Below are 21204 nucleotides of genomic sequence, written 5' to 3'. Positions count from 1 at the left end.
GGACAGGCTGGGTTGCAAAGATGCAAGCTTCCCAAGAAACAAGATACAATCCAGATAGCCAGGGAATTGGGATAGAAAGAATGTTTAAGACATCTCAAGTTAAGAGAACCGAGATCATGATATTGTTCAAAAGAATTCAAGGAAGAGTAATTGCACTAACTAGATTTAAAGTGGAACAGCAGACTTCAGAGGTAGTCTGAAACATCTGATGCCATTTTAATACAGTCTGGGAATGGAGAGTTAAGGAAATTGTGAGCAGTTTACACAGCAGTCAAAACAAAGATATCCCGAAGGAGTTGGTGTAAAATCCTGGGCTGGATTCACTGTTAAAAATGGAGCAGAAGCTTGGGTTAAAAGTGACATCTGGAAAACTTGGACTCGACGTTTGAATGCAAATCATTAAGGGAAAGTATGATTACGAGAAAAGATTTTAAAGTGTGTTTTGGGGATTGGAGTTTACAAATACTCATGTGATCATCATCTGGGGCAGTCGGAGGAGAAAACCACAAACATCAACTTGGGTTCAGAGCAGAGTATGTGCATTATAATCTTTATTATTGTCACAAGTAGGCTTACATTAACACTGCAATGAAGGAACTGTGAAAAGCCACTCGTCGCCACACCCCGGCGCCTGTTCGGGTACAGGAGGGAGAATTTAGAATGCCCAATTCACCTAACAAGCACGTCTTTCGGGACTTGTGGGAGCAAACCCTTGCAGACTCCGCACAGACAGTGACCCAACCTGGGAATCAAACCCGGGACCCTGGTACTGTGAAGCAACAGTGCTAAGCACTGTACTACCGTGATAGCCACAGTCTTTGACGTATTTAACCAGTCACCTTGCGTGTTTAAAAGATGCCAAGACTATTGTAGATTAGGATGCACTTTATAACCCATGTTAATCCGCAAATCTGTGTGGCTTTGTTAAGATAAAGGAGAAGCAACGGAGTACTGTATAATAATCTCAACCTTGTGTCTCAAATGTTTTTTTGTTAAAACTAATTAGCGGTCTTGTGACTCTGTTCCTCCACGTTTTATTGAAATGAAACAAAAGTTGTCGTCTTTTGAGCAAGGTTCCATTCTGGGATCATCCCATCCAGTTATATTAACTGGGATCATAATCACAACATCCCAGGTTTGGTTCCCAATCTGTATCATTGCCTTATCTTCATGTAGGGAGTAACAGTGATGCAACTAATGTCTCAGCACCCCTAGACTGAGGGAAGGGGAAGAATATCAGAGTTAAAGCTTTTTTTTTTTTTTTTTGTTGAATTCTCAACAGCAAACATTAGCAGGCTAACTTACTATGGCAGCCAATAGAAAGAATGAGCAGCAGCCGATTACACCTTTTCACCAGATACCCAACCAAACGGGAAACAAGCAGGGAGCATTGGTTCACAACTGCATTAGCACGGATTCTTTCAAAGTAACTGATACGAACTGGAGCATTCCCTTACCCTGGTTGAGGCGAGTGAACTCTATGCAAACCTGGTCTGTGTGGCTCAATATGACAGGACACAGTGCAACATTTTAGTAAGCCAGAGATGATCAGCACCAAATCATTCCATACAGAAATCTGCGACACTTACTGTCTTGTTCCATGAAAGCCCAGTGGTGTGGTTTGCCTTGATGTATGCTTGCAGTTCAGTCCAGAAGCTTATATAGGCCTTCACCCACTCCACATGCCTTTTATCACTGAAATTGAAAAAGTCACATGTTCAAATAACAAGTTTCTCCCATCTATGTTCTCTTCTATGCATCTTAGATTTTTTACCCCAATGTCAGTACATCTCATCTAATATGCAAGGGAGATGGGAGGTGAGCAGGAAATTTGAGCTGGGATGGAATTCATGGCAGAGGAGAGGGTACTAGAGTGGGAGGATGCATCTATTTCTATCACTATCTATATGCATTTAGTGTATGCCCAGACCAATATTGGCTTGCCCTCAAGTTATTACTACAGTAGCTGAGAAATAAAAACAGACAGGGCTTAGGATTTTAAAATTCTCAAGTAGGAAAAATGCATAAAGTACTGGATAGTCCTGGATCTACTGATTGGTATAGATTTTTTTTCTTTGTAGCTTAGTGCAATTTATGTGATTTTGCATCATTGTTCAAGGCAGTTATATGTTCACCCAAACTCTCCCTCCCCCCCCCCCCCCTTTCAACCATCTCACTTGTTGCCTCCACCTCCACTTCCAGTCTGATTTCAAACTGTTTATTTCTGTTCTGGAAATCAAATATGGATAAATTTAACACAGGTTAGTACATAGGAACAGGAGTAGGCTTTTTGATGCCTCAAGCCTGCTCCGCCTTACAATACTGTGTCTGATGGCTATTCGAGCCGTAACACCTTTCCTGACGCCCCCCCCCCCCCCCGCCCCCAAACAACCATAGACTCCCTTGTAAATTAAACATTTGCCTACCACACCCTTGAATATATTGAATGATCAGCCTCCCCTGCTCGCTGGGGAAGAGAACTCCAATCACCAACCCCCAGAAGAAATTCCTTCTCATCTCTGCCTTAAAATGGGAAACCTCTCATTTTGAAACTGCATCCCCAGTTCTAGATTTCCTCACAAGGGAAAACATCTACCCAGACATGCCCCCTCAGAATCTTTTCACAGATGAACCAAATATAAGCAGTATGGGATACCATGAGGAGCAGAATTTTTATGTACAACATTCATGCAGGAATTTACTGATCAAAGTACATATTTGTCTACAATGGAGAATGGAATTAAAGTTTCATGGGAAGTGGACTGCAAAAATCAAAATTTAACTGCCATTTGGAGTTCAGGATCATCTTTAACGTTGCAACTCAAAGATCAAATGATAAATACCAATTTATTTTGTTATCCTGGCATTATAGAAACCAAAGATATTTGAAAGACTAATCTGTAAATTACCATATCCTTGCTCTCACCCAGCTCAGAGCTGCACTGGATGTGGCCTGAAGGTGGGCTATTCACCAACAAGGCAGAGGTAATTTTTTTTTTCTTTTTATAAAGTTAGAGGACCCAATTCATTTTTTCCAATTAAGGGGCAATTTATCATGGCCAATCCACCAAGCCTGCATATCTTTTGGGTTGTGGGGGCGAAACCCACTCAGACACGGGAGGCAAACTCCAGTGTTCCAGAGCCGGGATTGAACCTGGGACCTTGGCACCGTGAGACAGCAATGCGTCAACAGGCTGCACCGAGGTGGAGGTAATTAGTAGAAAGAAAAAATAAAAATACTTATGACTTGGGTGCTACATAATGGGTTACCCAAATTGATGAATGTGGACACAGAATGCATCAACTTTGAAAACAATCACTATATATTCAAAACACTTGAATTGTAGTTTGTCTTTTTGTATTGTTGATCTTGTGGATATGTAGAAGCTATATTTTTAATACTCTTTATTGTCACAAGTAGGCTTACATTAACACTGCAATTAAGTTACTGTGAAAAGCCCCTAGTCGCCACATTCCAGCACCTATTCAGGTACACAGAGGGAGAATTCAGAACGTCCAAATTATCTAACAGCACATCTTTCGGGACTTGTGGGAGGAAACCAGACCACCCGGAGGAAACCCATAGACACGGGGAGAACGTGCAGACTCCACACAGACAGTGACCCATGCTGGGAATTGAACCTGGGACCCTGGAGCTGTGAAGCAACAGTGCTACCCACTGTGTTACCATGCTGCCCAGACATATACAGCTTTAGAAGCTGAGGATTTTGGTTTAAATGATATATATGTTTGACAATGATAAGGGATTGCCATTATGCTAGTTTGCAAAATTCCATACAGAAAAATCAGCATTTTTAAACTAAAAAAACTTGTTGAAAATGCAAAAGGAGTCCAAGGGAAATGATAGTAAGTGGCAGTCATACGTGTCTTTGTACTCCTTCAGAACCCTATTGGTATAAAACATAGCAGCGTCGGTCATCTCCTTAACGTAAGGACCAGGTTTCGGAGCCTAGAAGGAAAAGTGATCATTAGTTCTCATGTAAAGTCTTGCTGTTCTTTAGTAAAGGAATGTGAGTGTTATGTACAGAAAACGTAGGTGCCATCCTTATGACTTCAACGGGAAAAGCATTTAAATATATAATTTACATCACTTACACCATCTATGGGCAATCACCTATGGAATAATGCTAACTGTTTTCCACTTACATAGAACTCTATTACAAAGACAATACTTATAATGTATGAAGTCTGTCAGCCGATTACAGGCAGTTCAACAAATGTGCTGCACCTCACTAATCCCTTCTCTTAACCCATTTTAAAAGGCTCTGCTGATTTCAGAAAAAGTCAGGTTATCAAGCAATCTGCTGTTTGCACCTTGGATGAGATTTGTTGGATTGATATTGATTCAGATACAATTGCTAACAATTATTAGAGGCAATTGCAAAATGGAGACCTCAAGTATTCTTCAGAAAGCCTTTTGTAAAATATACATGACAAATGTTTATCACTCCATGTAAAAAAAATAACTTGATATCCAGATAAGGCGTCCACACAAATCACAATTGGTTACATTCAACTAAAATGCTGCTTCATTGCTAAAATCTATTAGTATTAATGCCCGTTGGTTTAAGAGGTAAATAGTGTCATCACCAACATGCCCACTATAATCGTCAGTGATTGCTCACAGTCGCAGTTTGCTTTCACTTTGCCTATTGCTGTTCCTCTCCTTCAGGCTGGGCATTCTGTTCCAGTTTGCCCAACAAAGTGATTTTATAAGAGCCAATCTAATCCAGGAACAGTGTCAATAATACTGATGACTAAGAGCGGCACAGTGGCGCAGTGGTTAGCACTGCTACCTCACACCACCAAGGAACCGGGTTCGATCCCAGCCCCGGGTTACTGTCCACGTGGAGTTTGCACATTCTCCCCGGTGTCTGCGTGGGTCTCACCCCCACAACCCAAAAAGATGCGCAGGGTAGGTGGAATGGCCATGCTAAATTACCCCTTAATTTGAAAAAAATAATTGGGTACTCAATTTAAAAAAAAAATAAAGACTGCGGACTAAATTGGGAATAGAATTTATTTAAAAAATTAATTCGAAGAATATATTCACTTAACGGTTTAAGTAAATTTATAGGTTAAGTAGCTATCAAAACGTCCACAGATGAACACTGCGGACGACCCTTATCAAAAGTATATCAAAAATATCAAATGCATGCCATACCAAATTAGGTCATGGCTCTCCTATTAACAAAACTGGGAAAAGTTGTTTGCGGAGTAGAATACTTACAATTGCCAACCACCCCAGAGCAGGAATGCTCTCACTAATTGCAGATAGATGATTGAACTGTTTGCTTGCACGTTTTTTCTCTCTGAACTCTTGGATCTGCAGAATTCTATTGGAGAGAGGCTGGAGTAGCTGGGTCAATTCATTCTGCAAAAAACAACGGCAGATCAAACAAACATCAATGCAGAAAATTAACCATACATCAAAAGAAATAACATGCTAAATACACAGCTTGAAAAGAAGCAAATTACTTCATTCAAAACATTGAGCTCACCATATGCAACAATTCAGCTGCAGAGAAAATTGGACTGAGTGACAGAAATATTTTGATGAGTTATTTGCATTTTTTAAAAACTCTATTTTCTTTTTTACTATCAGTTTACTTTATTTAATATACAAAGATGAAAGATCAGTTATGTCACCCATACATACATATCAATGCCATTTCTGATTAGCAAGTTTACGGATGATACCAAGATTGCAGGAATTGCGGATAGTAATGAAGATCGTCAGAGAATACAACAGGATATAGATAGGCTGCAAAATTGGGCAGAGAAATGGCAGATGGAATTTAACCCAGACAAATGAGAGGTGATGCATTTTGGTAGATCCAATTCAGGTGGAAGCTATAAAATAAATGGCAGAACCATCAGGAGCATAGAAACACAGATCTGGGTGTGCAGGTCCACAGATTCTTAAAAGTGGCAGCACAGGTGGAAATGGTGGTAAAGAAAGCATATGGAATGCTTGCCTTCATAGGATGGGGTATCAAGTATAAAAGCTCGAAAATTATATCACAGTTATATAGAACGTTGGTTAGGCCACATTTGGAATACGGTGTCCAATTCTGGTCACCACACTACCAGAAGGACATGGAGGCTTTGGAGAGAGTGCAGAAAAGGTTTACGAGGATGTTGCTCAGTAGGGAGGGTATTAGCTATAAGAAAAGATTGAATAAACTGGGATTGGTCTCCTTAGAGAGACGACCAGATAGAAGTTTATAAAATTATTAAGGGTATAGATACGGTGAACAGTTGGAGGCTTTATCCCAGGGCGGAATTTAAAATTACAAGGGGGCACAAGTTCAAGGTGTGGTGGTTTTTTGGGGGGGGGGGGAAACAGGTTCAGTGTAAATGCTTTTCCCGTTGATGTCATAAGATGTGCGGGGAAGGTTCTTCTACACAGGGTGGTGGTGGCCTGGAATGCACTGCCAAGTGAGGTGGTTGAGGCGGATACGTTAGGAACTTTTAAGACTTATCTGGATAGGCACATGAACAGACGGGGTATAGAAGGATACAGGCGGTTGGTCTAGATGGGACTCGTGATCGGTGCAGGCTTGGAGAGCCGAAGGGCCTGTTTCTGTGCTGAATTGTTCTTTGTTATAACTACTGCATTTAGCAGTCAGCCCATAATATGCCTCCACAATAGAACTGGAATCCACGGTTTCCTGACTCGTGCAAGAGCGTTACCAGAAACAAAGCTGACATTTGAAAACAATCAATTAGCTAGCAATGAAAACTTCTGTCGAATTCTCATTTGAACAAATACCAAATTATGTCAAATGGGATTCCCATTTTTTTCACTTGGCAAATCTTCATTTGAATGCTATCTTCTAAGAGACACTAAAAAAAAACATATCCAGACCAACAACTGATGAAATTTAATCCAGCGTCATTCATTTTGTGAATCAGAATGCTGGAATGTAGAAGAAGCACAAATAGTCACAAGTCTAAAAAGTGAGTCTTGCCACTCTGATGAAAATGAAGTTAGCCTTTGAAAGATCCTCTGAAAATGGGGGGGGAGGAAACTTTAACACGGTACTGGATCCAGCATTGGACTGCTCTAGGTCCAGGACGGGTAAGAGGCCGGCGGCGGCCAAGGTGCTGTGTGGGTTTATGGACCAGATGGGAGGAGTGCACCCATGGAGCTTTGTCAGGCCGGGGGCCAGGGAATTTTATTTTTTCCCCCCCCTATGTCCATAAAGCCTACTCCTGGATTGACTTCTTCGTTATGAGCAGGGCACTAATCCAGAGGGTGGAGGACACGGAGTATTCAGCCATAGCCATCTCAGACCATGCCCCACATTGGGTGGAGCAGGAGCTAAGGGAGGAGAGGGACCAGCGTCCGCTGTGGCGCCTGGATGTGGGCTTGCTGGCGGATGAGCTGGTGAGCGGGCGGATCCGGGGGTGCATTGAAAGCTATCTAGAGGGTAACGATACTGGGGAGGTGCAGGTGGGGGTGGTCTGGGAGGTGCTGAAGGCGGTGATTAGGGGTGAGTTAATCTCCACTAGGGCCCACAAGGAAAGAAAGGAGAGGAGAGAGGGGGAGAGATTGGTGGGGGAGATTTTAAGGGTGGATAGGAGGTATGCAGAGGTCCCCCGAGGAGGGACTACTCAAGAAGCGACGAAGCCTCCAGGCCGAGTTCGACCTTGTCCAGGGCGCTGATCTTGAAGCGGGACAAGGACCCATTACAGAGTGGGTCGTATAGGCCAATCTCGCTCCTCAACGTGGAGGCGAAGCTGTTAGCGAAGGTGTTGGCTACTAGAATTGAGGACTGTGTCCCAGGGGTGATTCCCGAGGACCCGACAGGTTTTGTGAAGGGAAGGCAGCTGAATACCAATGTGCGGAGGCTCCTCAACATAATCATAATGCCTGCAGTGGAGGGGGAAGCAGAGATAGTGGCGGCGATGGACGCGGAGAAGGCCTTCGATAGGGTGGATTGGGGGTACCTTTGGGAAGTGTTGAGGAGGTTTGGGTTCGGAGAGGGGTTCATTAGTTGGGTTAGGCTACTTTACGAAGCCCCCGGTGGCGAGTGTGGCCACGAATCGGAGGAGGTCGGAATACCTTCGGCTGTACTGGAGGACGAGGCAGGGGTGCCCCCTATCCCCCTTGCTATTTGCATTGGCAATTGAACCTTTGGCTATGGCTTTGAGAGAGAGAGAGAGAGAGAGAGAGAGAGAGAGAGAGAGAGAGAGAGAGAGAGAGAGAGAGAGAGAGAGAGAGAGAGAGAGAGAGAGAGAGAGAGAGAGAGAGAGAGAGAGAGAGAGAGAGAGAGAGAGAGAGAGAGAGAGAGAGAGAGAGAGAGAGAAAGAGAGAGAGAAAGAAAAAGAAAGAGAGAGAGAAAGAAAGAGAGAGAAAGAGAGAGAAAGAAAGAGAGGAGAGAGAGAGAGAGAAAGAGAGAGAGAGAGAGAGAGAGAGAGAAAGAGAGAGAGAGAGAAAGAGAGAGAGAGAGAGAGAGAGAGAGAGAGAGAGAGAGAGAGAGAGAGAGAGAGAGAGAGAGAGAGAACGAACACCGGGTATCGTTGTATGCCGATGACCTGTTTACTGTATGTGGCGGACCCAGTTTTGGGTGGGGGGGGGGTGGGGGGGGGGGGGGAGATGCCGGAGGTGATGCGGATCCTCAGGGAGTTTGGGGACTTTTCCGGGTAGCAGCTCAACGTGGGGAAGTGTGAGCTCTTCGTGGTACACCCAGGGGACCAGGGAAGGGGGATAGACGAGCTTCGATTGAAGAGGGCGGAAAGGGGTTTTCGGTACCTGGGGATCCAGGTGGCAAGGAGCTGGGGACCCTACACGAGCTCAACTTGACGCGACTGGTGGAGCAAATGGAGGAGGAGTTTAAAAGGTGGGATATGCTGCCACTCTCCCTGGCGGGTAGGGTGCAGTCGGTGAAAATGACGGAGGTCCCGAGGTTTCCTTTTTGTATTCCAGTGCCTCCCCATCCTGATCCCCAAGTCCTTTTTTAAGCAGGTTAGCAGGAGCATCATGGGATTCGTGTGGGCGAAAAAGACCCCGAGGCTGAGAAGGTTGTTTCTGGAACGGAGTAGGGACAGAGGAGGGTTAACATTGCCTAATCTGTGTGGGTACTACTGGGCTGCCAATGTGGCGATGATGCACAAGGCATCATCAGGGCAGCACGGTAGCATTGTGGATAGCACAATTGCTTCACAGCTCCAGGGTCCAAGGTTCGATTCCGGCTTGGGTCACTGTCTGTGCGGAGTCTGCACATCCTCCCAGTGTGTGCGTGGGTTTCCTCCGGGTCCTCCGGTTTCCTCCCACAGTCCAAAGATGTGCAGGTTAGGTGGATTGGCCATGCTAAATTGCCCTTGGTGTCCAAAATTGCCCTTAGTGTTGGGTGGGGTTACTGGGTGGTGGGATGGGGTGGAGGTGTTGACTTTGGGTAGGGTGCTCTTTCCAAGAGCCGGTGCAGACTCGACGGGCCGAATGGCCTCCTTCTGCACTGTAAATTCTATGTGAGTGGGTAATGGAGGGGGCGGCGTGGAAGAGGCTGGAGATGGCGTCCTGTGTGGGCACGAGTCTGAGAACGCTGGTGACAGCACTACTGCCGCTCCCGCCGACAAGGTACACCACGAGTCCGGTGGTGGCGGCGACTTTGAAAATTTGGGGGCAGTGGAGATGCCACAGGGGTGAGCTAAAGGCTTCGGTTTGGTCCCCGATCCGAGAGAACTATCGGTTCGTCCCAGGGAGAATGGATGGAGAGTTCCTGAGCTGGCACAGGGCAAGAATTAGAAGGATGGGGGACCTGTTTATAGTTGGGACGTTTGCGAGCCTTGGGGTGCTGGAGGAAAAATTTGGGCTTCCCCCTGGAAATGCCTTCAGGTACATGCAGGTAAGGGCGTTTGTAAGACGGCAGGTGAGGGAGTTCCCGCTGCTTCCAGCACGTAGGATCCAGGATAGGGTGCTCTCGGGGGTGTGGGTTGGAGAAGGCAAGGTGATCTACCAGGAGATGCAGGAGGAGGAGACAACCTCGGTGGAAGAGCTAAAGGGTAAATGGGAGGAGGAGATAGACGAGGGTACGTGGACGGACACCCTGGTAGGGTTAATTCTTCCTCCTCTTGCACCAGGCTTAGCCTGGTAGAATTTAAGGTTCTTCACAGAGCGCATATGACAGGGGCGAGGTTGAACAGGTTCTTTGGAGTTCAGGTTCTTTTGGAAGACAGGTATGTGAGGTGCTCAGGGAGCCCAGCAAATCACGCCCATATGTTCTGGGCGTGCCCAGTTCTGGAGGGGAGTTGCAAGGACGGTGTCTAATGTGGTGAATACCCTGGTTAAGTCGAGCTGGGGGTTAGCAGTATTTGGGGTATCGGACGAGCCGGGAGTGCAGGAGGCGAAAGAGGCCGGTATTCTGGCTTTTGCGTCCCTGGTAGCCCGGCGGAGGATTCTGCTACAGTGGAAAGTTGCAAGGCCCCCAAGCGTGGAAGCCTGGGTCAGCGACATGGCAGGATTCATTAAATTGGAGAGGGTAAAATTTGCCTTGCAAGGGTCTGTGCAAGGGTTCTTCAGGCAGTGGCAACCGTTCCTAGATTTTCTAGCGGAGCATTAGGAGGTGGTCAGCAGCAGCAACCTGGGGGGAGGGGGGTGTACTTTGCATTTACTACTGTGTTTATTATTGCTTAATGGGGGGGTTTGTTACAAATATGTAAAAATGTGAATAAAATATTTTTTAAAAAATAAAGTTCCTCTGAAACCAGACAATTGACAAAGGGATTCCAAGTGAATGGTCTTGAGGTGCCCAAAGATTGTTCGCAATAAGCAAATCGAAAATATGCAAGTCTGTGTTCCAGCATTATATAGTATTCTCACAAAAGGACCAATAGCATCGGTAGTGTAGTAAACTGCAAAGGGGCAGCAGAGTGTTTTTGAAGTGAATCTTAAAGCATAAATGTCACTTTTACCCTGTATGTCTTTTGTGGTGTATCTGATGCAATATGCTCACTGGTGAAAACTGCAAAATATATTTAATCACCTAAACAAAATCGAGGGTTTGTGGGGCACTGCAGGGATTCTAGTGTGCATATATTTTAAATGGGGACAGCCTTTGTCTGCTTTTATTCTAGTACAAATGTAAAATAATTGCAGACTGTAGTCAATGCTTTTAAAAGTGGAAAAACAATAATCTTTTTCAAAAAACTTCAACTCGATGCAAAGTTGAATTAGAAATGTGGCGAATCAGTTTCTAAAGCCCAAAATAAGTCAATAGTTCACAAATAAAGTTTTATTTTAAAAAACATGGCAAACACCGGGCCTTTGTTCTTGGCATACTGAATACAACATTAGCACACGTTTTCGTTATTTGTCACTGCAGCCTTTGCAGCAGGAAAAATCTACAAGTGCCAGTATTGATTATTTTTTGTTTTTAATAATCTTTATTAGTGCCACAAGTATGAAATGAAAATGAAATGAATGAAAATCGCTTGTCAGAAGTAGGCTTCAAATGAAGATACTGGGAAAAGCCCCTAGTCGCCACATTCCGGCGCCTGTTCAGGGAGGCTGATACGGGAATTGAACCGTGCTGCTGGTTTGTCTTGGTCTGCTTTCAAAGCCAGCGATTTAGCCCTGTGCTAAACAGCCCCTGTAGGCTTACATTAACACTGCAAAGTTACTGCGAAAATCCCTTAATCGCCACACTCCGGCACCTGTTCAGGTACACAGAGGGAGAATTCAAAATGTCCAATTCACCTAATAGCACGCCTTTCGGTACTTGTGGGAGGAAACTGTACACAAGAGGGAGAATTCGAAATGTCCAATTCACCTAACAGCATGCCTTTCGGGGCTTGTGGGAGGAAACTGGAGCTCCCGGAGGAAACCCACACAGACACAGGGAGAACGTGCAGATTCCACACAGACAGTGACCCAAGCGGGAATTGAACCCGGAACCCTGGCGCTGTAAAGCTACAGTGCTAACCACGCTGCTACAGTGCGCCCTGTTTATTAACTGAAGGGGGAAATTTTTTTTTAATTTAAAATTTGATTAAACTTCCCAGAAGGACGACTTCCGGTAACATCATGCAAGACCAAGGTGCACAAAAAGTGGCTCCTGGCTGGGTCTTTGTTTTTGATCCCTTTTACCCATTTCTTTGGGGGAGTTTGATGACCACACACCTGCTGTGGGCTTTGGGAACTGTTAACCGACGAGTCATGTCAAAATCGTTGACAAAGATCAGAATCTCACTTATACCCAAAAAAGATAAAGACCCGACAGAATGTGGATCATATAAACCCATTTCACTGTTGAATGTTGATCCAAAAATACTCGCAAAGGTCCTGGCCAAAAGGCTGGAGGGCTGCATACCGGAGATGGTCGCAGAGGACGAAACGGAGTGTGTCAAGGGTAGGCAACTCATGGCGAACATCAATGAGGGCCAGGCAGGGATGCCCTACATCCCTCCCCGCACTGTACCTTTCCACACCCCAGAACTCAACACGATGGCCAATCGCAAGCATGAACAACAGGTCCTACGGTGCATAGCAAAACAACAAACCCCAAAATGGACCCCCATCAAACCGGAGTGGACAAAAATCCCCCAATCCCTACCCCCACTTCAAACATGTTCCCAACCATTACGAAGTGCCAACATCCCGGTTCCCAAGCATTGTCCACTCAGTTCTCCCCCCTGTTTATGCTCCTTAATGAAGTTTTTGCCCGCTTCTGGGGTCTCAAAATAACACTCCCGGCCTTCAAACGTCACCCATAGTTTTGCCAGGGAGAGCACCCCGAACCTGATCCACTGCCAGTCGAGCACCAGTGGCTTTGTTGAACCTTGCCGGCCACTTCGCCAACTCTGCTCCGATGTCCTGATAAATTCGGACCTTGTTCCCTTCCCATTCGCAGGTGCGTTTATACCTGGCCCAACACAAAATCTTCTCTTTCTCCACAAATGTGTGGATTCTCACGATCACCGCCCGCAGCGGCTCCTCAGCTCTAGGCCTGTACCTTCGAGCAAGAGCTGCCCAGTGCGACCACTCACACCGTGGCTGCCACCAGAAGTTCCAGCATGGCTGTGTGATTTGATGGAGTCTCTGCACCTGGAAGCGGTTATGTTCATGGTGAGGGAAGCGAGTGATGGCTTCTATTGGACTTGGCGTCTGCTTACATTGCATTTCAAGGATCTGGGGTAGATTTTGTTTTGTCATGGTTTGTTGAGGTTGTTGATACATGGTTTGTTGTTTTGATTGTTATTTTGTACAAATTGTTAAAAACTTAGTAAAAATATTGTTTTTGAAAACCTTCCCAGATTGAACAGTAGTCAACGCTTAAACATCATACACATCAACGGAAGGTAAACATTAAAAGCTGTTTTGTAACGCCTTTTAAGTAGTCAGTTTTGTGAGCATTAAGCACTTTTGTAAATTCCAGTTGTCATAATTTGCTACCCATTGTACTGCCTTGCTTACCTACAGTATTTACTGTTAAAAGCACATACTGTTGTCTTTTGTTCCACCATTAGCAAGTATTTTTGAGACCACCCAACATTTTAGAATGCACTTAAACAATCTGTTTTTTGTCTTTTTTCCCAAATCAAACACATCAGGCATGAAAGGTGCTGACAGAGGGGGGACTTTAGATTAACTAAACTACAGATGATTGGATGTGCGGCTCATAATTAGCAGCTATTTTAGTCTTGTATTATACCTCAATTAGTCTCCAGTGGGAACCTCGGCAAGATAAACAACCAAACATTGCAGAATTACAGTTCATTTATCGAGATTGTCACAGTTGTCATAAACTACATGAGAATATTTCCAATTACAGGCTCCCGTGCGAGTACCTACTGTAGCCACCTAAATTGGCCAACTCCCGATTTAAAATGGCGAATGGCAAAGGATGATGGGAAAGTCAGCCAACACAGGCAGAAACCAGCAGGTGCAGGTTTGTGTATTTAACTCTGCAAAAGCCCAGACAGCATCGATACCAGCGACCAGCAGCATAACAATGTAACAGCCATCTACATACTGATGAGCAACCCCCGGGAACAATAGCAACATTTGGGACACTCAAAACTAAGCCAGACTCCCCGGCGCCAGCAGGAGCCAACACAAGAGGTTAATGAACACCTCAAGACCGCCCATCGATCAGGGAACCGCTCCAGGATTGGAGAAATCGAACCAAGCGATTGGAACGAAGTCCAATCACCTAGAACCAGGTACAGGGTCCGCCCCGAAAGGTGGGAAGCCCCTGGGGACTATAAACGTTAAGCCCCAAGTTCAACTCGCTCTCTTCTTCCTGCCCGCAAACCAACCTTGACCGTGACCACCGAAAAAAGTAAGTCTTAATTCAATGCTCGCTACTAGATAGGTGCTCCTAGCTACCAATCCGTACCAACTTTGAATCCCGCAGACTCAGAACCCGAACAAAAGGCCATTTGTTCTGGTGGGCCAGTCCGAAGTTAAGTAGCTTAGATGTAGAATTTGTGCATGAGTAGCGATTACAGTGTATAATAAATGTGCTTTGATTTGAATCTTACTAATCGGTGTATTGAGTTATTGATCATTACTTGGACTTGAACCTCGTGGCGGTATCATAAAGATACCTGGCGACTCGAGAGCAAAGGTAATGAAACAGAGCAATTGAACCAACCGGAAAGTTAGCAACACTACTGATGCATTTAATTGGATTCGTCTCCCCCCCCCCCCCCCCCCCCAAACTCACTAATGGTGATAACTGGCCAAAAACAGAAACAAAATTGCACTTGCTTAAAGTCTGAACAATTCAACTTTAAAAGTCAAACTCCCAACCAATAATGAGTTCAATAACACCCCGCACTAAACAACACAATAACCAGATCAAGACTGCCAAATTCAATTCTACACACTAACTCTGCAGCCAGATTGCTGGCTTAATTCAAACAGAGGCCCTGGATGTGAAAATATGATGAGAAATGAGTAGCCTCTCACGCCTGCCTGCATTCGATAAGATTCTGGCCTATATTCTACCCCAACTTAATTTTTCTGCTTTTTCTTTCTATCCCATGGTTCTAAATATATTCAATGACTCAGTATCCAAAGCTTACAGAATTCCAAAAGTCAGACTTTTAACCCACTTCGTCACCCAGTCTTGCACTGATTCTTCGTCACCGATGAAGCACTTCAAGGATGCAACTCAGCGTAATTTGCGCTATGAAAAAACGTACAGGGCCCTGCTCCACCACACGGAAGTGAAATGGATGTACAAATAGTGGAAGCAGAGGTACTGTTTACTTCAACATAGATTTGGGAAACACGTATTTAAGCAATTTCAACAGAAGCAGTGAACGCAATTGACATTTACGTTTCCATGCACAATCTTTGGCCAAAGTGGCCTGCTACTGGACCCTTGCAATAGTGGTTGAACCAGCTGCTAAATAATACATAACAGGAAAAAAGGCCTGCAGTAATATGGCATGCCCTTTCAGCATCTTGAAAGTGCTTTTCAGGCAATTAAGTACTTTTTGGTGTTGCACTGCAGTGATTCAGGAATCACAGCAGCCAAATAGCGCGCAGCAAAATTGCACTGACAAGAGTGTGATAATGACCAGAAAACTGTTTCAGTGACCAAAAGAAAAAATGCTGGAAAATCTCAGCAGGTCTGGCAGAATCTGTAGGGAGAATAAAGAGCTGACGTTTTGAGTCCAGATGACCGTTTGTTAAAGCTGGCAACTGTTTCAGTGATGTTGGTTGAGGGATAGATTATCATAGAATTTACAGTGCAGAAGGAGGCCATTCGGCCCATCGAGTCTGCACCGGCTCTTGGAAAGAGCACCCTACCCAAGGTCAACACTGCCACCCCATTCCCATAACCCAGTAACACCAACCAACACTAAGGGCAATTTTGGACACTAAGGGCAATTTATCATGGCCAATCCACCTAACCTGCACATCTTTGGACTGTGGGAGGAAACCGGAGCACCCGGAGGAAACCCACGCACACACGGGGAGGATGTGCAGACTCCGCACAGACAGTGACCCAAGCTGGAATCGAACCTGGGACCCTGGAGCTGTGAAGCAATTGTGCTATCCACAAGGCTACCGTGCTGCCCAGATATTAGTAAGGACTCCTCTGTTCTTCTTTGACATAGTACTGTAGGATCTTGCGTGCATCAGAGGTTCAAAGCCTCATCTGCAAGATGGCACCTACAACAGTGAAGTATTTCTTTAGTACTTGCACTGGAGCATCAGCCTTGATTTTATGTTCAAGTCTCGAACCATAATCTTTTAACTCCGAAGCAAGAGTGCTCTCACTGAATTATTCCGAACAGAAGCCTCTACATCATTCTAATTGACACCAGCCTCTAATTTGTATCTCCGTGATTGCAGAGAAAGATTTTTAAATCAAGGTTTGGAAAGTCACAAGCAGAGGGTATCAAATCTATACAAATGAGACGATGGCAACGGCTGGTTAAAGTAGTCACACAATTTCCAAAGTAATGAATAAATGAAAATATTGAATCTAAAAACAGGAGACATTTCTAAATTTGAAAAGTTCCCACAAGCAAATACGCTCCATGATTGCAGAGAAGGATTTTTAAATCAAGGTTTGGGAACTCACAAGCAGAGGGTATCAAATCTACACAAGAGACAATGGCAACGGCTGGTTAAAATATTCACACAATTTCCAAAGTAATGAATAAATTAAAATATTGGAGACATTTCTAAATTTGAAAAGTTCCCACAAGCAGTTACAACATCCATCAGATCAAACACCTACCACTGGAGGCTGCTGGCATTTGGAGGCAATCACCAGAAATGCTCTCTCCATCTTCACAGTTTCAAGCACCAGGTCAGCCTAAGCAAACAGTAAAACAAAATGATTGAATACACAACATATTTTCAGATGGTTAGCCCTTATTTATATAAACTGTATCAAACAGTTAATTTTCTGCTTTCAAATGTTACTTTGGATCAGTCTGAATGCAAGCAAGGATGTAAAATGAAGATTTTTGATTCAAATTGTTATTTTGCCAATGAACACCCAGGATTGCTAATCAGTACTCCCACCACTGGCACTTTGTTAGAAAGTTCATTCCAATTGATTAATCATCCCAGCATTAAAAATTACCATTGGAAGAGAAAGGTATAACAAACACTTTCATGGAGTTATTTGAAACACCAGACACTTATAACTCTTATAGATGAGACCAAGAGCAGCACGGTGGCGCAGTGGTTAGCACTGCTGCCACATGGCACCGAAGTCCCAGGTTCGATTCGTGTTCCGGGTCACTGTCCGTGTGGAGTTTGCACATTCTCCCAGTGTTTGCGTGGGTTTCACCCCCACAATCCAAAGATGTGCAGGGTAGGTGGATTGGCCACACTAAATTGCCCCTTAATTGGAAAAAAATAATTGGGTACTCTAAAATTAAAAAAAAAAAAATAGATGAGACCATTTACAATGCCCAGGGAAGGGTACCAACAAATTACTCAGCCCACCAACAGCCAGAAGGTGACAAATTAGCACTGGCAAAAGTTCCCATCTTTAGTTGATCTCAGCACCTCTGGATTCAGCAGCTTTGCCTGCTTTCACTTTCAGCTGGTAGAAATCCGAATGTAAAAATGAGCATTTTGACAATCAGGCATCAAGCTGCTCATTTATTTTCTGCCACTGTACACGTGGGTTTAAAAACCTGGTTTGTTCACAGAAAATAGTACAGCTGTTTTGTATACAAATCCAGTAAATAAATAGCATTCCTGCAAAGCCTCAACGAGTTCACATCCTCCAGCCTTTAAAAATTGCTTTAAACAGTCAATTTTGTTTATGGGTATTTCTCCCTTTCCAAATTTAACTGACTCCTCCAGATGGGTGACACATTAAGTCTTTCTTTCTCAAATAAGCATCTATCTAAACACAAGGTGGAAATCAGCAACATAATACCACAGTGGCCTCGTGTGATTTTTGGGAAGAAAAACATTTTATGTTGGGCAGCACGGTGGCTCAGTGGTTAGCACTGTTGCCTCATGGCACCGAGGATCCGGGTTCATTCCCCGGCCCTAGGTCACTATTCGTATGGAGTTTGCACATTCTTCCCGTGTCTGCATGAGTCTCACTCCCACAACCCAAAAGATGTGCAGCACGGGAGCATTGCGGATTGCACAATTGCTTCACAGCTCCAGGGTCCCAGGTTCGATTCCGGCTTGGGTCACTGTCTGTGCAGAGTCTGCACATCCTCCCCATGTGTGCATGAGTTTCCTTCGGGTGCTCCGGTTTCCTCCCAGTCCAAAGATGTGCAGGTTAGGTGGATTGGCCATGATAAATTGCCCTTGGTGTCCAAAATAGCCCTTAGTGTTGGATGGGGTTGCTGGGTTGTGGGGATAGAGTGGAGGTGTAGACCTTGGGTAGGGTGCTCGTTCCAAGAGTCGGTGCAGACTCGATGGGCCGAATGGCCTCCTTCTGCACTGTAAATTCTATGAAATCTATGTGCAAAGCAGGTGAATTGGCCACACTAAATGCAAGTTGTTTTGTCTGAAATGGAGACAATCACAGTGTCACATAATTAATAGCCAAGGAACGGCAAGAGGGGCTTTAATCCATCTATTTCTTTCTGAAGATGCTGCCTCACTGGTGTGCAGTTCCACCGCTCCTTACTGAACGAGACACTCATGATGTACAAGCTTAAATATTAAATCAGACTGACTAAGTAGCTTCACAGTAAAGTTCAGCTATTACAGGTAGACTTTCCCTTCTCCATCCTGGTTATGTGGGTTGAGTAATTGAAAGGAGCATTAGATGAAATGAAATGAAAATCGCTTGTCACAAGTAGGCTTCAAATGAAGTTAGTGTGAAAAGCTCCTAGTCGGTTTTCACCTTTCAAGTGGCAGGCTATTTAGATCAATTTTTTATTGGGAGTTTAATCAACATAGAGGTAAAAATAAATCTTGGGGGTGAGGATGATGCCTCTGCCTCCCAAACACTTCGGATTCATGAACAGGAACTATTAATGTAATAGAGCTGCCCATCATTTCACAAATCACTGAATAGAATTACTCACATGTTCTCCAATATCGCCACCAATCTCTTTGCTTTGTTTCCAATATGTTGTCAATGGTCCATCAAGCAGCTCATCAAATGCCTGTACAAAAGGAGCAAGCTCTACACAAATGAAACCACAGACCCAGATTAATATCATGCACTATGTACAAAATCAACAAAACCAAATATATACGTACACTTAAAAATATACATTACGCTACAAAGATACATTTACCTAAACAGGCAATTAAATGGCTTCCACAGGAACCAAAGCAAACTTTTGATTGTGATATTTAACAACTCCAATGGGTAAATGTGCAGAATGGTCTTGCAAAAATATACTTTATTCATAAAATCTCGGAAATAAACATACAAAAACTTCTCAAATTGTCATAACAGTAAAGTCCAATGATATTCACATTTTCCCCAGCGGTCAAGATGCACTCAGGTACTTCAATTCAGTGATGAAAACAAAGAAGTTTAAAGAAAAGTACAGCACAGGAACAGGCCCTACAGCCTTCCAAGTCTGTGCTGATCATGATATCCTAACTGAAAAAAAAACCTTCTGCCCTTACTCACGTACTAATCAGACCACACACATTTTCCTCCAGATCATTTATATAATAATCGCTTATTGTCACAAGTAGGCTTCAATGAAGTTACTGTGAAAAGCCCCGAGTCACCACATTCGGGGAGGCCGGTACGGGAATTGAACTCGCGCTGCTGGTTTTGTTCTGTATTACAAGCCAGCTATTTAGCCCACTTTGCTAAACCAGCCCCTATATAACCTACAAACAGTCGTCCCAGCACTGATCCCTGCAGAACACCACGGGCTACAAATCTCCATTCTGAAAAATACCTTTCCACCACTACTGTCTTCTATAACCGAGCAAATTCTACATTCATCTTGCCAGCCCACCCCGAATCCCAGGTGACTTTAGTTTTTATACAAGTCTGCCATGTGGGACCTTGTCAAACGCCTTTCTAAAGTCCATATAAACTACATACACAGCCTTCCCCTCTTTTTTTTTTTTAAAGAGGTGACAAAGAAAACTCTCAATCAAGTTTGAGACACTAAATTATGGTGCCAGCCACTAACTAGTCCACTTTCCTCCAAACCTGTCCCTCAGTATCTTTTCGAAAAGCTTCCCCATCACTGATGTCAGGCTCACTGGCCTGTAATTTGCTGGATTTTCCCCGCTTCCTTTCTTAAACAAGGGAACTTGGGCTATTCTCCAGTCCTCTGGAACCTCGCATGTGGTCAAAAGAGGATGTGGAATAAGGCCCCGGGTCCGGACGGGTACCCAGTGGAGTTCTATAAAAAGTTCTCGGGGATACTGGGGCCAGTGTTGTTGAGGATGTTCAATGAGGCAAGGGAAAGAGGGGTGCTGCCCCCGATGTCACAGGCAATGATTTCACTGATTCTTAAGCAGGACAAGAACCCGGAGCTGTGTGGGTCCTACAGGCCGATCTCCCTGCTGAATGTGGATGCCAAGTTGCTGGCCACAATCATGTCCTCCAGAATTGAGGATTGTGTTCCGGACGTTATTGGGGAGGACCAGACAGGGTTTGTTAAGGGTAGGCAGTTGGTGGCCAACGTAAGAAAGCTGTTAAATGTGATCATGATGCCCCCGGAAGGTAGGGAGGTTCAGGCAGTGATCGCAATGGATACAGAAAAGGCTTTTGATCGGGTAGAATGGGACTGTGGGAGGTACTGGGACGGTTCGAATTTGGGCGGGGCTTTACTGACTGGGTCAGGTTACTGTATCAGGCTCCTGTGGCAAGTGTGCGGACGAACAGGACAACATCGGACTATTTTAGACTGCACTGGGGGACGAGACAGGGATGCCCCCTCTCCCCACTGTTGTTTGCGCTGGCTATAGAGCCGTCGGCAATCGCTCAGAGCTTCAAGGGGCTGGAGGGGACTGGTCGCGGGGGGAGGGGGTGTCGCTCTGTGCAAATGATCTGCTTCTGTACGTTTCGGACCCAGGAGAGGAGATGGAGGAAACCATGGAGGTTTTAGGGGAATTCGGCCAGTTTTCAGGGTATAAGCTAAACATGGATAAGAGTGAGATGTTTGTGGTTCAGGCGAAGGGACAGGAGGGGGGACTGGGGGAGCTGCCGTTTAAGTCAGTAGGAGATCGTTTTAGGTACCTGGGCATCCAAGTGGCGTGGGAATGGGACCGGCTGCATAAATTGAATCTGGCCCGGCTAGTGG

General features: G+C 44.7%; 1 protein-coding gene across 2 annotated transcripts in view; it reads right to left on the bottom strand.

Annotated features, from left to right (window-relative positions):
• Positions 1-21204, bottom strand: part of cap1 (CAP, adenylate cyclase-associated protein 1 (yeast)) — a 55398-nt gene that overhangs the window by 23559 nt on the left and 10635 nt on the right. For both annotated transcript variants that reach the window (XM_072501161.1, XM_072501162.1), the window contains exons 3-7: positions 19006-19106; positions 16731-16808; positions 5252-5395; positions 3885-3970; positions 1590-1695 (exon numbers count right to left, since the gene is read on the bottom strand). In XM_072501161.1, the coding sequence (XP_072357262.1) occupies positions 1590-1695; positions 3885-3970; positions 5252-5395; positions 16731-16808; positions 19006-19106 (515 nt within the window). The remainder of the gene's footprint in view (positions 1-1589; positions 1696-3884; positions 3971-5251; positions 5396-16730; positions 16809-19005; positions 19107-21204) is intronic.

Source organism: Scyliorhinus torazame, chromosome 1 (assembly GCF_047496885.1).
Source record: "Scyliorhinus torazame isolate Kashiwa2021f chromosome 1, sScyTor2.1, whole genome shotgun sequence".
In the NCBI taxonomy this organism is placed as follows: Eukaryota; Metazoa; Chordata; class Chondrichthyes; order Carcharhiniformes; family Scyliorhinidae; genus Scyliorhinus; species Scyliorhinus torazame.
This window is presented reverse-complemented; position numbering and strand designations above follow the sequence as displayed.